Source organism: Lichenostomus cassidix, chromosome 9 (genome assembly GCF_008360975.1).
Source record: "Lichenostomus cassidix isolate B80296 chromosome 9, HeHo_3.0, whole genome shotgun sequence".
NCBI lineage: Eukaryota > Metazoa > Chordata > Aves > Passeriformes > Meliphagidae > Lichenostomus > Lichenostomus cassidix.
In genome coordinates, this window is record NC_139490.1 from 22759049 (window position 1) to 22775263 (window position 16215).

The 16215-nt window shown below is 46.1% G+C and overlaps 1 protein-coding gene across 2 annotated transcripts in view; it reads right to left on the reverse strand.

The window, feature by feature from the left end:
* Nucleotides 1-551: 551 nt before the first annotated feature.
* The window catches only part of RYK (receptor like tyrosine kinase), a 52057-nt gene continuing 36393 nt past the window's right edge, over nucleotides 552-16215 (reverse strand). For both annotated transcript variants that reach the window (XM_085069919.1, XM_085069918.1), the window contains exons 10-15: nucleotides 10618-10687; nucleotides 9009-9141; nucleotides 8103-8212; nucleotides 6056-6215; nucleotides 2522-2658; nucleotides 552-1585 (exon numbers count right to left, since the gene is read on the reverse strand). In XM_085069919.1, coding sequence (XP_084926045.1) covers nucleotides 1474-1585; nucleotides 2522-2658; nucleotides 6056-6215; nucleotides 8103-8212; nucleotides 9009-9141; nucleotides 10618-10687 — 722 coding nt within the window. In that variant the 3' untranslated portion in view covers nucleotides 552-1473. The remainder of the gene's footprint in view (nucleotides 1586-2521; nucleotides 2659-6055; nucleotides 6216-8102; nucleotides 8213-9008; nucleotides 9142-10617; nucleotides 10688-16215) is intronic.

A 16215-nucleotide genomic window follows, 5' to 3' on the forward strand; every position in this document is an offset into this window, starting at 1 on the left:
AAGCTGCACATCTGCATGAGCCAGCCAAATCCAGCTGCTCGTACTTGCACAGCAGTCTCCTCAAATGCTCCGATGGCTCCGGAGCCTGTCAGGGCAATGTCCCACCCCAGCAGTTGCACAAACACTCGAGGCTGCGGGTGCTTGGCTGCAGATGGGGAGAGACAAAAGGCAACTCTTCACATCCCACATTGTGCAGAAGGCACAACCCTCCTCATGGTGCCACCAGGCAGAGGATGCAGCCCACAGCTCACCTGGGGAACTGGGAGCTATTCTGCAAGTAACTGTTATATATAGAAAAAGCCTGAATCTCTCACACATTTTGCTGAAAAAACATGTTCAATCCTCTTAGGCAACGTTCAACTCAAAACAACCCAGGGTGGAATGGATCTTTGGGTTAAGGAAGGCAGCAGGACAACACCTGAAGTCTCAGGGACCAGTTCCACACGGAGGCAGATCATCCACCTTCCCTTCCTACCAATTCCAACCCAACCACCACCAACCTGCACAACCCACACACTGGGCAAGGTGAGGGACCAAGCTTTCACATTAGGTGTAATAGAAAAACATTCTTTACTCTGCAAGTGTCTTTACAAATATATATTTATATATTTAAGCCCATTTCAGGCCATAAAAGCCCATAAAAAACAACCAGTACCTTTTTGAACAAGAGAAACTGCGAGGCAGAAGCCTGAGGTGACAGACTCCCACCCAGGGGCTGTTCTGGTGCTTCTCTGAAGGCCTTTAGTTAGCACATAAAACCATCTCAAAACTCCTTTGATCTGAAAGGAGGGGCACCATTCTTACCCCCCCTTTCCCATTCTCTGTATGAGGTAAACTGGGATCACTTTTACATCATCGCTTTAGAAAGGAGATGTTGTATCCTGAAGACCAGCTTTTCCAAAGAACATTTGTGAATGGGTTAAAAAGGTAAGATGTGTGGATCCAACCATAATGTGCTGTTGTCTCAAAATAGAAGAAGTTGATACTAAAAAGCTATTCCAGATACATACAAGTACAAACACTAGAGCTGGTCAGAAAGATTCAGTTTCAACATTTTTCTTAAAAGCGGGGAAAATTTTCTGCAGTGTGGCTGTTCATTTCCCCTCTCCTCACTTTTCTACCAGTTCCATAAACCCTTCCGAAAAATCACGTGTCTGCTGTCAGAGTGCAAAGTCCATCCAAATCTCGTGTTTCGGTTCACTATCTCTACACTTTACAAATCCTGATGGCAAACCAAAAGGTCTCGATTTAACTTAGCAAAAGTGATATCTAGAAAATATTCAACACCAAGAGGTCTTACAAAAAAAACTTGAGACTACTAAGGCATTCTAAGGCACAGTGTTTGGGAAGAAGTGCTTTCTCCCTGTAGTGTTGCTTTATACACATCACGTGTGCGAGTCCAAGGGATGCATGGAGCTGCAGATGGATGCCATGGCTTCTCCCTAGCAGGGAATTCCATCTTCTGCTGCCCTTTCAGACGTAGGCTCCCAACGCTGCGTGGAATTCAGTGAGACATTGCACCAGCTGCTGAAACTTGGGTCTCTCCTCGGGATCTAAGGCCCAACAGCAGGCCATCACAGCAAACCTGCAACACAGAGGCACAGGGGAACGTCAGCCAGGCAACCACAGCCCCAGCCTGAAAGGGAAAACAGCATTTGCCACTGCAAAACTGGCTGAGCAGCCAGAGAGAGACAAAGAACTCTGGATCTTATGGTACATGATGATATGGATTATGGTACATGATGCTGAACAGCTCCTTCCAAGGATGGACACCTGGAATGATGAGCACAGGGGCTGTGAGCAGAGGTGCTGGGTTGATTTAGGATATGACCCATGGCAATCCAGGAAGGAGCAGTACATAGCTCACTGGAGTTGCTCAGCTGTTGGAAAACCATGGGATGGTTTGGGTTGGAAGGGACTGTAAAGATCATCCAGTTCCACTCCCTGCCATGGCAGGGACACCTCCCACTATCCCAGGTTGCCCTGTCCAGCCTAGCCTTGGAACATTCCAGGGATCCAGGGGCAGCCACAGATCCTCTGGACAACCTGTGCCAGGGCCTCATCACCCTCCCAGGGAACAACTTCTCCCCAGTATCCTGTCTAACCCAACCCTCTCTCTGGCAGTGGGTTGCAATTCCTCCTTGTCCTGGCACCCTATCCCTTATCAAGTCCCTCTCCAGCTCTCTTGGAGCCTCTTTAGGGACTGGAAGGTGCTGTGATGTCTCCCTGGAGCCTTCTCTGGTTCAGGCTGAACACTCCCAGCCTGGCTCCAGGGCAGAGGAGCTCCAGCCATCAGAGCATCTCCATGGCCTTCTCTGGATTTGCTCCAGCAGCTCCACATCCTTCTGATGTTGGGGACCCCAGAGCTGCAGGCAGTGCTCCATGAGGAATGTTTACCCCAGGGCTTGTCTGACTGGCAGAACAAACAGGCAAGGAAAGGCAACCCTGGCTCTTTCTCTGGCCAGACTTTAACACCAACCACAAAGCAGCCCCTTTGCCCTTCCCCAGCAGAGGCACTCACAGTTCATCAGGGCAGTTGATGGGCTGAGCTATCCGATAGCCATCCTTTAAATAAGCTGCCATCTCGAAGGGGTCGATGTCCACATAGGGGGTCTGTCCCAGGGTCATCAGCTCCCACAGCGTCACCCCGAAGGCCCACTGCAAAGGAACAGTGCAGGCATTAACAAAATGTGCTGAACCCTGAGAGCTGCTTCAGCCAGGGCACAAAATCAGCTCTAAGTAAGATTACACACAGCAAGGAAGCTTTACAGAAATGCTCTATATAACCAAATTGAACGTGTCTTGAATTGTGCTAATTAAGAACCACAGAACTGGTGGTACACTACCCAGAGAAGCTGTGGCTGCCCCAGCCCTGGCAGTGTCCAAGGCCAGGTTGGACAGGGCTTGGAGCACTCTGGGATAGTGGAAGGTGTCCTTGTCCATGGCAGGGAGTTGGATCCAGATGGTCTTAATGTCCCTCCCAACCCAAATCTACCTGTGATTCTACAAAGTTGAACTAAACTTAAAATCTTAGTGCACTAAGGTAACAGCACAAAAAATCATACATTTAACATGACCTTAGAGAACACCAAATGTAAACAATACTGAACACTGAACCACTGTTTACTATAAAATTATCTTTTTCTACATTTTACTTCTTTAAAATGCCTTGAAAGCCCTCAAAAAAGGTCTGTGAAATTCAAAGGATCAGAAGGGCAGACTGAACGAAACTGTAATTTTTTGATTCTGAGTTATCTGTATATTTGGAGAGCATGCTCAAGAACAGGACTCAGGGAAAAAAAAGAGATTTCATCTGAGTAAACATGACAGCTGGATCAGCATTCAACACATTCACCCGACAAGCCTTGCCAGAAGGAGCTCACAAGCGATGAAAAATCCATCAATCAATCCACGCACAAGCCGAGTACAAGGCAAATCATTTATTATCTGGTATCCAGAGACGCAGGAGACCAAACAGAGATGGGGCTGGTACTGCATGCTTGTGACTCACTGCTCAAGTTACACATCATCATTTATTAAAAAGAGGCAGAAACCTGCAAGGTTCACACGATTCTTGTTTTAATCAAGAGAAATCCCACTATTGCCTTGACCAATGCCTTAGGGAAGGGATGTTTTCAGCTGGGAAGGGCAGAAGCACAGAACAGCCACTGGAGGAAATAAAACCTCTTTTTACCTGCAGTGGAGAAAAGTGCTGAGGGACAAGTGGTGGTCATGAACAGGAGATCAAGGGTGATTCAAGCAAAACCACCCTGGGAATGCAGCTGTTCTAATCCCACAGGTAACTGCCTAAAAATGGCAGGAAGAGATGCAGAGCTTCATGTCCAACAGCAGGAAAACCACAGAATTAAGATCCAGCAGGAACCGTGGTTTGTTTTCCTACACTCTGGCTGACTGATAGAGCTGTTGGCAGGGGAGCAACACATTATTGGGAAGGTTTCAAGCCAGCAAACACATTTGAAAGAAAGTCTTCCAAAAAGCAAGCCTGGAACACATCCCATGGCATCTCTGCAGACACAGACACTGTTTGGAGCACACTCTATCACCCTGTTACATGCAATGGATCACTGGGTTTGTTCCTACCAAAGCCACAAAAACATCTGACATCAGCTTTTTGTGAAAAGAGTCCAGGTAGATGCAAAGCTGGTATTTAGGGCCGATAGTGTTTTCTACACCCAGAAGAAGTGTTCACTTTGTACTCTACAAAACTCAGACAGTCATGTGTCTGCAGTTAGAACTGCGTGTTAAAAGGTGGGTGGCATTTTTCCTTATGCAATGGAAAAAGGAGTTCTTGGTTAAAATGGGCTGCAAGAGATGCTGAATTGCACTGGAGTTTTCAAAAATGGTTGTAACACTGAGGTTTACTCATCCTATTGAAGTTCCACATCTCACTGCTGCTGTTACATAAGCTTTTATTTCCCAGTCCTCACAAATAGCAAATGCTTTCACGTTCCAGATTTTTTTAAAAAAGCAAAAAATAAAAACATCACCATCTAATTGAGTTCATTTTAGCACTCTAACAACTTGCTTTCACAGGCAACTTCCATTTCCTTTCCTGTCTTCAAGTCTGTTATAACACAAACCCCCACATGTTTTCCAATGAATACACATGTGGAGCAGAGCTGGCACCTTCCCTTCCTTCCTTCTTTTTCTTGTTGTTTATACGGCTGCAGCACTAGTACAGAGACCATGGAGGAAAAAACCAACCAGGACTTCTCTAAAGTTTCCCAAACTGGCACCAGACCACTGCTGTGGATGGGATGCCTCCAAGGGCACCAAGAGAGCAGGCTGAGGTCACTGCAACACTGCTCTTTGAAAGGTCACCTCAACTGGGGGAGGTTCCTGACTTCTGCAACAAAGGCATCCTCTGGAAGAGTTGGGATGCAGGGAACTATGGGCCAGGCAAACATCAGCTCCTGCTAATGACAGGGAGCCCATTATCCTGGAACTCACTCCTGTGCATATGGAGCACAGAGGGGTGTGGAAAGAGCCAGTGTGGATTTATGAAGGGGAGCTGTGCCTGAGCAGATCCTTGCTGAGCAGACAGGGCACAGGGTGAGCAGTGGATGTGCACCTTGTCTTCCAGAGGGTGCTGGAAACTGCCCAGGCTCCCCAGGGAATGGGCACAGCCTGAGACTGCCAGAGGTCCAGGAGTGCTTGGACAATGCTCTCAGGGATGCATATGGTGGGATTGCTGGGGTGTCTGTGCAGGGCTAGGAGCTGGATTGATGATCCTTGTGGATCCCTTCCAAATGCGGACATTCTATGAAAAGCAGACTTGTCCCAGTGCAGCTCCCTGAAATTGACTGTGTTCCCAAGGGAACAGGGAGCAAGGGGCAGTTTTGCTGTGCATGAAGGGCCTGACTGATCACTCAACCATCTGCCAAGAGCAGCTGATGTAGCAGTGGGTGTAGAGATGATACTCTTAACAGGCCACTGGTACCTATCCAATGCCATGATCCACTGCCTCCAGCTCTGGAGTCACCAACATCAGAAGGATGTGGAGCTGCTGGAGTGAGTCCAGGAGGCCATGGAGATGCTCTGATGGCTGGAGCCCCCTCTGCCCTGGAGCCAGGCTGGGAGAGGTGCGGGTGTTCACCTGGAGAAGGCTCCAGGCTGACATCACAGCACCTTCCAGTGCCTAAAGGGGCTCCAGGAGAGCTGGAGAGGGACTTTGAACAAGGGATGGAGGGACAGGACAAGGGGGAACAACTTCCCACTGCCAGAGGGGTAGGTTAGACGAGATATTGGGAAGAAATTGTTCCCTGTGAGGGTGGGGAGGCCCTGGCACAGGTTGTACAGAGAAGCTGTGGCTGCCCCTGGATCCCTGGATGTGTCCAAGGCCAGGTTGGACAGGGCTTGGAGCAAGCTGGAATAGTGGAAGGTGTCCCTGCCATGGCAGGGTGTGGGACTGGATGGGTTTTAAGGTCCCATCCAACCCAAACCATTCTGGGATCCTGTGATTCTCCAACAGCTGAGAAAAGAAAAATGTCAACTAAACACATTTCCAAAACGTAACGGGGTAAAAAAGCCTCACCACATCACTAGCACTGGAAAATTCATTGTTGACCAGGCTTTCCAGAGCCATCCAGCGGACTGGTCTGTTCTCGTTGTCCCCCAGGCAGTGGTAGTCCATGGGGAACAGATCCCGGGACAGAGCGTTGTCTGTGATCTTCACCTGCAGGCCATCGTCAATGCTGGGCACAGAGAAAAGCAGCACTCAGCAAACTCACAGCAAACACTTCTGCTCAGCCTCAAGTCCCACACTTGGGAGTGCTAATCCACATCTCAAGCACGGGCATTCTCCTGCATCAAGACACACTTACTCTGTGATTAGCAAATATTATCACAGCACCTATTTATTCTGTGCCAACTGATAAGCACTAAAAAAAAAAAAATCAGCAGGCTTGATTAAATAAAATCAAACATTTACAAGTGCAAAAAAATACCGTTAAAGCAAACAAATAACTGCCTTAAGTTACTCCTGCTCCTTTGGAGATCCCCTATCTGAGCAATTAAAAACCTTTTATCTGTAGTACCTCTGTGGCAATAATGAGGCAAAGATCTAAGCAAAGCAAGAGACAGTAGTATCTTCAAGCAACCAGTATTTTTTGTGGTCCAAAAGAACATCTCCAATCAAGCCATCTGGTGAAATACTGTTTATTGCCTCCACTAGAGACATTGATGCTTGTCAGCAACAGGGTACTAAGGGAAACTTACTTTTAATCAAGACAAGATGACTCAAAGCGGCACAGAGAACTTGCCCCCTCTGGGATGTGATTCAAACTCTTTGAACTTAAAACTGTGTGTAATAAAGTTCAGTTAAAATCAGGTGATTTCAGAATATGGCAAAGATGTTGGCTTCAACATTGTCTGACAAAAACACAGAAGGAACATTGGGTTGGGGATACTGGAACAAATTGGTGTTTGTTGTCTTCTCCTCCTGTCAATTATTTCTTTATTTTGATGAGAAAAAAAGAAATATAAATGTTCCATCTGTGTGTTTCCCTCTTTACTATCTCAGATACCTTTTTATTTATCCTATTTCCACACAGTTTCAGGCCAGTTCATTATCCTCCAAATTTACAGACCAGGAAATTTCCTATCTAGTCAGAGAAATTCCTAGAAGAGTTGTTTGAAAATAAAAATTTAATCCAAAGGGCAGTTCCCCAGTGGTTAGAGAGCTTTGACTTGTGTAATCCTCATGTCCACTGTAATTGGACCTGACTGTGCCCTGGGCACACGAGACCAAAAGCATTTCCTCCCATAAACCTGCCAAGATCACAGGAATCCTGGCTCCCTTCCCAAAATCAGGACACACACAGCTCTGATGCTGTGTCAGAGCTTTTCACCTCCCAGGAGCAAACCTGGGGAACAAAAAGGAGCAGGTGGAACAAAGCCCTTCAGGAGACCCTGGCTGCTGGCACCTCTTTCTCTTTCCAAACATAAAGCTCCAGGTGACACCTCTGATGTTTGTGAGCTCTGTGTCCTGTGGAAGCACTTCCTCCTCAGTGTGTTCAGTGAGGAAAAGCAATAAGAATTAGGAACAGAATCTGTCAGGAACTCCATCCCACTGAGCATCTGGGTTTCTAGAAGGCCACCAAACACCTCCATCTCTACATTTTGGGGTGTATTCCAGCCCAAAGATAGTCTCAATTCCTACCCTGGCATCCCTACCATTCCAGAGCACATTTCTATCTATCCTTCATTTGGCAACTAAGAAATCAACCAATGAACAAAGTCTTTAAGTCAGTTTTAAAGCGAAGAAAAATGAAGACAACCAACTTCAAACAAAAATCTATCAATAAACTGTCAAAGACATTTCAAGTTTTATTAAAGTTGAAGGGAAACTTTAATTTTTCTCAAGCCTTTGAAAAAGTGATAGACAAACCCAGCATAAGCATTTACAGAGAGGATGTTTTATGTCCTTTAGAACCACACCTCCTGGTTCCCCTCGGCTTTGGAGGAAAACAACTTCCCTGACTAAACCAGTGCCCCAAAACCTCATCAAAGCCCTGTTCTGTGTTTTGAAGGAGAGATGAGGCTGACAGGAGGGAGGTGCAGCTCCTGAGATCAGTACTTACACACAGTTCCTAGCAGCCAGGTCTTTGTGAATGACCTCCCGTCGGGCCAAGTAGCTCATCCCACAGGCAATCTGGATAGCCATATGTACAAGATCCTGCTGGGAAATGGCCTGCAAGAGCAGAGCAGCAACCATTAGGTCCCTTCAGCCCAGTATCTGCAGGGTTACTGGGTTTGCTGGGGCCCAGTGCCCTCTCCTCTTCTAGTCCCCACAGTTACAATCACCTGTGGACACTCATGAAGGTGCCTTACTGTAATTTTAACTTCTTTCTTTGATGTGCCAAGGGCAAATGTTTCCATCTTGCAACTGCCTCATTTTTGTATCTACTTTTCCTTTGATTAGAGGTGGACATGGGCAGAAATGGTTCATTTTACCCCTCTTCCCACACCTTTTTCACTTTGTTTCCCTGGAAGCCAGCTCATTTCCAGGCAGCAGCACAGTCAAAATCCTTGTTGCTCCCCAAAACCAGTATCAAAGGCTGCTGCTCCAGCTCCTTATGCAACTTCACAGTCCCATCATAACTAAAATCTTGCATGTATTCATAGCTTGAGATACCAAAATTAAAATCAGCAAATCTGAAATTTCTCCATACACGATTTCCCCTTAAATCCACAATTTTCTCTCATTTTTTGTTATCACTTTAGGATGCATTGATTGAGCTCCTACCCTAATGAGAGCTGACTGAGCTTCATGCCCTCTGAACACCCAAGATCAACAGCCAGGAATGTTTACCAGCCGGGAATCAAGGCAAACACTTGCTGGAAAGTGGAAAGTGTCCCTCCTCTGCTGCTGTCCTGCCATCATACCAAACAGCAGAGTGCCACAACCATTCCTGTGGTGGCACAAACTCAGCTGCCAGACCAAGCAGAGGCTTAATGGGCACAAAACCCCACATGCCCGAGGGTACCTGAGGATTGTTGGCCTCCACCAACTTGCACTGTCGCAGGAAGAGTTTAAGGTTCCCCCAGTTCATGTAGGGCAGCAGCACCATGGGTTTCTCTCCCTCCTCTATACAGACATGAGTGATAGGCAGCAGATTCCTGGAAGACAGAGAAATTCCTAATGTTATAGAACTGAAATTTGCTAAGAATACTCTTGACCCCTAAACACAGTAATAAAATTAATTAAACATGGAAGAAAGGCATTTAATCTTGTATTAGGAATTGCAGAGCACAATGTGTCCACATTATTAAAGCCCTAGACATTACTTCTCTTAACAAATGAAATATTTGACTACTTTCCCATTAGGAAGAACCCTCCAAATGTTTTCACTTGGTCCAAAAGTGCTGAAATAAACTGCAGTGAATATAAGTTATCATTTGTACTCAGAAGTGCTATATCCTCAACAGGGAAGTGTAACGTTCTAAATCCAAATACAGGTATAAAATATATAGTTACATTGTAATAGTTTAACAAAAAAAAAGTCGTAACATCATGTTTGATCTGCTGCGAAGTGACAAAACAGAAAATTTTAGTTTTAGTCACTTTAAAGGTCCTTTCCAAGCCTTTTGAGGCCCAGGTAATCCCCACACTGCAGTCTCTGCACTTCTTCCTTAGAAGGGATATAATATACAATTTATATATGTCAGTATGTAAATTCCTAGCAATTCAAAGCAAACCAGATATAGTTTCAATTTCCATTAATCACTTTTTAAAATATCTGTATTTTCCATTGAAAACCATTAGTGAAAGTCACCAATTACTTACAACGACTTTTAATTTTGTATTTACAATGTTCTTGCTCCCACCTGAAGATTTCTCACAGGCAGGTGTTACATTCATGAGCTCTAGAGACCCATGAAGGTCCCAGCTTTGTAGACAGCATAGGGAAGAAAAGCTTTTTGGACTTTTTTAAGAGAGTTTGGCTTATAAAAGGGAGGAGGACAACAGCTAATTGGGAATGAGAGCAGGGCAGGTTCATTTTGTTTCTAATTTAAGTATGTTTCACCAAGAACCTGCTACTCCTGTATTTTAGGCAAGGCCATTATTATATAAGGCTGAGAGAGCTGGGAATGTCCAGCCTGGAAAAGGATCCAGGGAGCTCTCAGAGCCTTTTCCAGTACCTTAACAGGCTCCAAGAGAGCTGGAGAGGGACTTTGGACAAGGGCCTGCAGTGACAGGACAAGGGGGAATGGCTTCCCACTGCCAGAGGGCAGGGATAGATGGGATATTGGGAAGGAACTGATCCCTGGGAGGGTGGTGAGAGGTGCCCAGAGGTGAGAGGTGCCCAGAGGTGCACAGGGTGCCCAGAGAAGCTGTGGCTGCCCCTGGATCCCTGGCAGTGTTCAAGGCCAGGTTGGATGGGGCTTGGAGCAGCCTGGGCTAGTGGAAAGTGTCCCTGCCCATGGCAGAGATGAGCTTTAAGATCCCTTTCCACCCAAACCACCCTGGCATTCCATGATTCTACAGAAGTGTTGCTGAATTCAGAACAAACACCTCCCTCTCCCCAGGGAGCTTTAGCCCAGGTATTTCCAGCTCCCAGTGACACTGATTTGTCACAGCCCTGCCTGCCCTACCTGTGGTGAAGCCCTCTGAGTTTACAGCTTTCCGTCAGCATCATTGTCACCTGCACCTCCGACGCTTGATCTGAGGGGAAAAGGAACCACAGATAAACTTTGGAAACAAATCAACATATTAATTAAAATTCGCTCCAGATTTGCAAGTCACTTGAGGACGTTTGAGCACAAACATGACTTGTCTGCCTCCTTTTTAAAAACTCACTTACAAAAAGCCCCGAAGTTCAAAGCCAAGTTCTGAGGCTCATTTCTACTTAAAGGAGTGGGGTGAAGCCCAGAAAGGAAATCAAGCACATTCCAGGGGCTGACAGGCTGTAGCTCTGCACTTCCTGACAGCTTCTGGGCAGGCTGCACGGGGCAGTGTGGGTCCCATCCTGGTGCCTATGGAAGCAATGGGATGTGCCAAGTGCTTCCCAAACACGGATGTGCTCAGAGGTCATTGCTTTGCTGCTGAACTCCCACTACAGGTACAATTGTGTTTACTGCCACATGGCTGGAGGCTGTTTATGTCTAGATTTACTTATTTCCTAGCTCTCTGCTTGACACACTTGACTTTTGGTAACCTTAGGACTGTTCACTGTTTTCTTCTCCATCTTTAAAAATGAGTAAATTAATAAAACCACTGCTGCCAGCTAAAATTCAGGCACCTGTGATAACTCCAGTGACCCACAGCAATCAGAGCATCCACTGGGCAGAAGCACAAGTGGTGCCTGGAACCCCTTCCCCACCAATATTTGTGTATTTCAGGCTTTTTCCCCCCTTTGGTGGCAAGAACCTCAAAGGAAGCTTAAGGTGACATCAAGAAGAGCTCTCCCGATCCCACCCTCCTCACACCTGAGAGCATTTTCTGTGTCTCCCTCATGCTGGGACGAGTTCTGGCAGGGAGCTGGCACAGGAGAGCCCAGCACAGCCCAATGAGCTCTCCTGGCTGCACTTGGGGGAATTTACATGTTGTGGATGAGTCAAGCCAAGGTTTTACTGCCCTGGAAGGAAGAAGAGGCAAGAAATCCTCTGCTCTTTTCCCCCCTTCCTGGTCTGATCCTGCTCCCTGCCCTCCCAGCCCTGACAACCTTTCCTAACCAAGCCTGAGCCCTGCAAAAGACAACATGACTCTGGCTGAGTGAAGAGTGATGGGAGTGCTCTGGAGAAGCCCAGAGGTGCCACTAAATTAGTGACAATAACAGCTGTGGTATTGGACAGGTGATGAATTTGACACACGAGACAGACTGCAAAAGGCTTGGAATGAAAAACTAAGATCCTACATTAAAACCAAGTTACATAGCCCTGAATGACTGAATCAGGCAGTTCTAAAAGCCAGCATTAAAAATGGACATGGCAAAGCAGATTGTGAGAAGTCAGAGGAGCAGGTTACCTGTCCAGAGCTTCAGGTGTAAAAGCAGCAATTACAGAGCCCAAAGACCTCAACCCCTTCACCCAGCACACAAAGAGATTCCTGGGTGTGAGTTTTAGCTGATTAACTCCTTGCACACTCTCTGGCCCTGTGCTTGCTGAACTGGTTTGCTTTTAATTATAAAAGCCACCAAGCAATAATTTGAAGCTTTAAATCAGAGATTATTTAAGAGTGGATTTAAAATCTACAGAACGAGTCAGGCTGGTTTGGACAATGCAGCCATTCATCTCTTCATGGTAACTCTTCTGCCCATGCCTTTCCCTTTCCAGCACTCAGGGAGGTTTCCAGCAGGTCCCTGTGACGTTCTGTTGTTTTCTCTCCACTTTATAGTGGTTGAGCACCCAAAAGGACGATTGACTCCCAGGCAAGTATATAAGGAAACTGAAATCTTATCTTGTGGAACAGTCCCACCATCCATATTGTGTTTGCTTATCAATATTATTTCCTTGTTTTCTGCATGGAAAAAGACTTACCCAATACCAACAAATTCAACAGACTCAGAACAAACAATAGTAGTTCAAGGCTAATCCTTCCCCACTGGAGACCAGTGCCAATTTTGAACCACCACACAATTTGATTATTGTGGGTTTGTACTAGATATAATTCAAAACACAGCATTAATCACCACTTCTTGGAGTGATTCGTGTCAAAAGGGGGAAAAGAACACCAAAATACTGCTACTGCAACAGTGCCCACTGCAACCAGACTTCCTTTTAAGGCCATTTTCATCAGTTACAAAGGAAAAAGTTCAATTAAACAAACTCTGTCACACTTAGTACGCTATAACCACTTTTGAGCAACCAACAGATATGTCTTCAGAGACCATGATGAAGGTGATTTTGCCAATAATACCTTTTTTTTGGTGAAGGCCTGGTGAATCTGAGCATCCTGTATTGAAAACCAATCCAGCAAAGCCACCATTTCTAGCTTTGATAAGAGAAGCAGAGTCCCAGAGCCAAGCCAGTGACAGCCATGCTCAGTGGAATGTTCTTCCAAGGCCATACAGGGACATACTTCCAAGGCCATAGATGGATCCTACAGATTTCATCTTCCTGCCTGGGCCAATGTATAATCCCAAATTCCCCAAACTGTGTCAATCCCTGAGTGTTCCATGTAAGAACTTTGGTTTCTTCTCAGAGCTGTTTGTGCAGCCACTCAAATGAGAGAGGGGAAAGATCCTGCCAAGCACACAGGATGCCCATGGGTTTTTGTGGCTCTTTTTGTCTGTCCAGGATCCATGAAGTTGTGGGACATAAGCACAGCCACACACAGAGCTACAGAGGGGGAGCAGGGGGAAAGCCTCCCACAGAGCCAGAAACCTCTGGAATTACAACACCTACTTGGAGACACAACTGAGGAGGCCACAGTCTCCCATTTATTAAATTTGGGCTCCAGGGCGAGGCAACAAGGGCTCATTGCAAAACTTCCTCAGAGCCCTGAAAAAAGGCAAACTGAAGTATTCCCATTACTTGTGATGAAGAATATGTCAGTGCTCAGCCATGAGGGTAGCTGCAGCTGGATGGTCATGAGGAGCAGCCACTTCAGGTGAGTTCAGAGGAAGATTTAAGACCCAGCAGAAATTTCAGATGCTCAGTAAGGACCAAAATGGTCCAACTTTCAGAAGGTGCTTAAAACCAAGACTGAGACAGATGTAAATGCATTCCAGAGAGCAGATGCTCCGATTTTACCCAAGAGCCTGGCTGTGAAAGCCTGCCTCAAGGCCCAGAGCAAGAACAAGGCAGGATTCCAAGAAGCTTTGATGGAGCTGCACATTTATCTCCTGATATCACAGGATTTGTATGCAGCCAGGGACAATGGGGCTCTTGGCACTGTTGATTTTATAGAAGAGGCTGATCCCTCTGTACTAGGATGTGCTGGGGCCATGACTGGTTCATGGGGAGAAAAAACACCTACTCCATTTTTACCAACTTCTCAAAATTCAGCTGCAAAAATGTGCTTTAAAATCTTCATCATCACTCATCAATCACACGCATTATCAGATGAAAAGATCTTGGGGAAGCTCTGTGATGACACTGAATTGAAGGCATTTGCCTCCTCCAAGGCCAGGCACTCATCAGCTCCAGGGCACCAGGCTCTGCTTCACTAGGAAAAGTCACTCCACACCCCAAAGGATGTAGCAGAGATGAAAAGCAGCAATTACTTGGATATTGCAGTGGGTAAGTGATTAGCTGGATGTTTTCATGAGTCACTTTGTAAGTCAGACCTCCCAGAACCACAAAAAAGCAAAGCACAGCTTAAGTAGGATCACAGAATCCCTTCGGTTGGAAAAGCCCTCCAACATCACTGACTTCAGTCATTCCTCCAGTGCTGCCAAAGCCACTCCAAATCCATGTCTCCAAGTGCCACATCTACACATGTTAAATCCCTCCAGGAACGGGGACTCCACCACTGCCCTGGGCAGCTGTGCCAGGCCTGGACAACCCTTTCTGGGAAGAAATCTTTCCTGATGTCCAACTTGAACTTCCCCTGGGGCAACTTGAGGCAATTTCTTCTTGTCCTGTCCCTTGCTCCCTGGGAGAACAGACTGACACCCACCTCACTACACGCCCCCCTGAGCAGCTTTATGATTTAAAGACTTCCAACTGTAGAATGGTCACTGAAATCTGTTTCTTCAGAAGAAAAAGCAGAACCTGAAAATCCATGTAATCACAAGTTTCAAAATTGAACTAAGTCACATTTGAACCCTTTCACAGCCTGCTACAGGCATTAACAGCAGATTCTCTCAGCACTTCTGTCAGAAGCAGCTCTGCCAACTTTCAGCCAGGAGGTCCAAGGCTTCTGATGAATGCTTCCCAACAGCAGTATTTAAGATGTTTTACCTGCAACTTTTCTCATCTTTGGACCATTTGTAACAACTTGTTCCTCTGTGAACTTCCTCCTGTTTCATATTGCAAGGTAATACTCCCCCACATCCCAATACTTATGCAGCCCATTTCTACACACCTGCCTGTTTTCACAAGCTTCTGTTACCCTTATTCTGTTTTAGCCTCATGGGCTTTGCCAAATATCCCATGTTAAAGTGCACAAGCTCCAGTTATTGAAGGGTGACAGGCACACAGGCAGGCACAGTGGTCACAGAGTGTGGCCACAGGAATTGAGACTGCAGGACTAGAACAGCTCCAGGTGATAAATGCTCCCAGTATCAACATATCCTTGTTAATTACTGCTGCTTCTGCATAGCAATTAATTAGGTAAAACTGTTCCCAAGGCAGAATTCCACCTCAGTTCAAAGAGAATGCATGCCTGAGTATTGCTTTAACCCTTTTGGAAGAAATTCAATGCCTGTGCTCACATCTGTTGCACATGACATTTTTCACGCTCCTAGCAGGTAACTTTCACAACTTTCCTTCACCAGAAGGATGCTGTGCTAAAGGAATGCAAGAAGTCATGATCCAACCTGCTTTTTCATGGGCAGAAAGTATTTATAAAAAAATATTCCTGCTTTAAAATTTCAAGAGGTCCCAGGAGTCAGATAGGGCCAAGTGGAGCCAGTGGAGCATCTGGAGCTTCCTCCTGCCAAGGACACCTCATTCCTGTTAGCAGCTCTGAGCTGCAGGAGGAACTCAGGTCATCACTTCCACACATCAACATCCACCTGGCTTCACCAGGCAGCCCTGCATCCTGCAGAATTCCAGTCTCCTGTAAAGGTAAGTCGTGCACACCAAACCACAGCAGGAGGAGTTACAGCCTGGGACACCACACTTAGTCCTGCTAAAATTTCCACAGAGCTGGATTTCTCTTCCAGTCGTGGTATCCAGGCATCAAGTATCAACCACAGGAGATTACTTTGCAAAGCAAGCCAGCTCACAGTGACAAATCCAAGTCTAATTTTAATAAATCCTGGGAGTGAGTCAACATGACACTGCTAAAATAGGGAATGCTATTCTGGTTTTCCTACGTTACAAATGCACAGTTTTAAACTACAGAAAAGGGCAGAGAAAAGCAGGATTTGAGGACAATCTTAGTTCCCTAACAGTAACACCACAATCCAAGAAGCAGCAACGAAGAGCAGGAAGTAAAAGGCTCTTTGCTCAATAACCCATTTAACTCAAAATGAACCTGAAAGTGTTAAGTAAGTGCAAAGTGAAACTGCAGAAGAGAGACATGACTGACGTTGTGGTCCAAAGGTCAAGGGGTAGCCGGTAATAAAACTGAAATACAAGTAG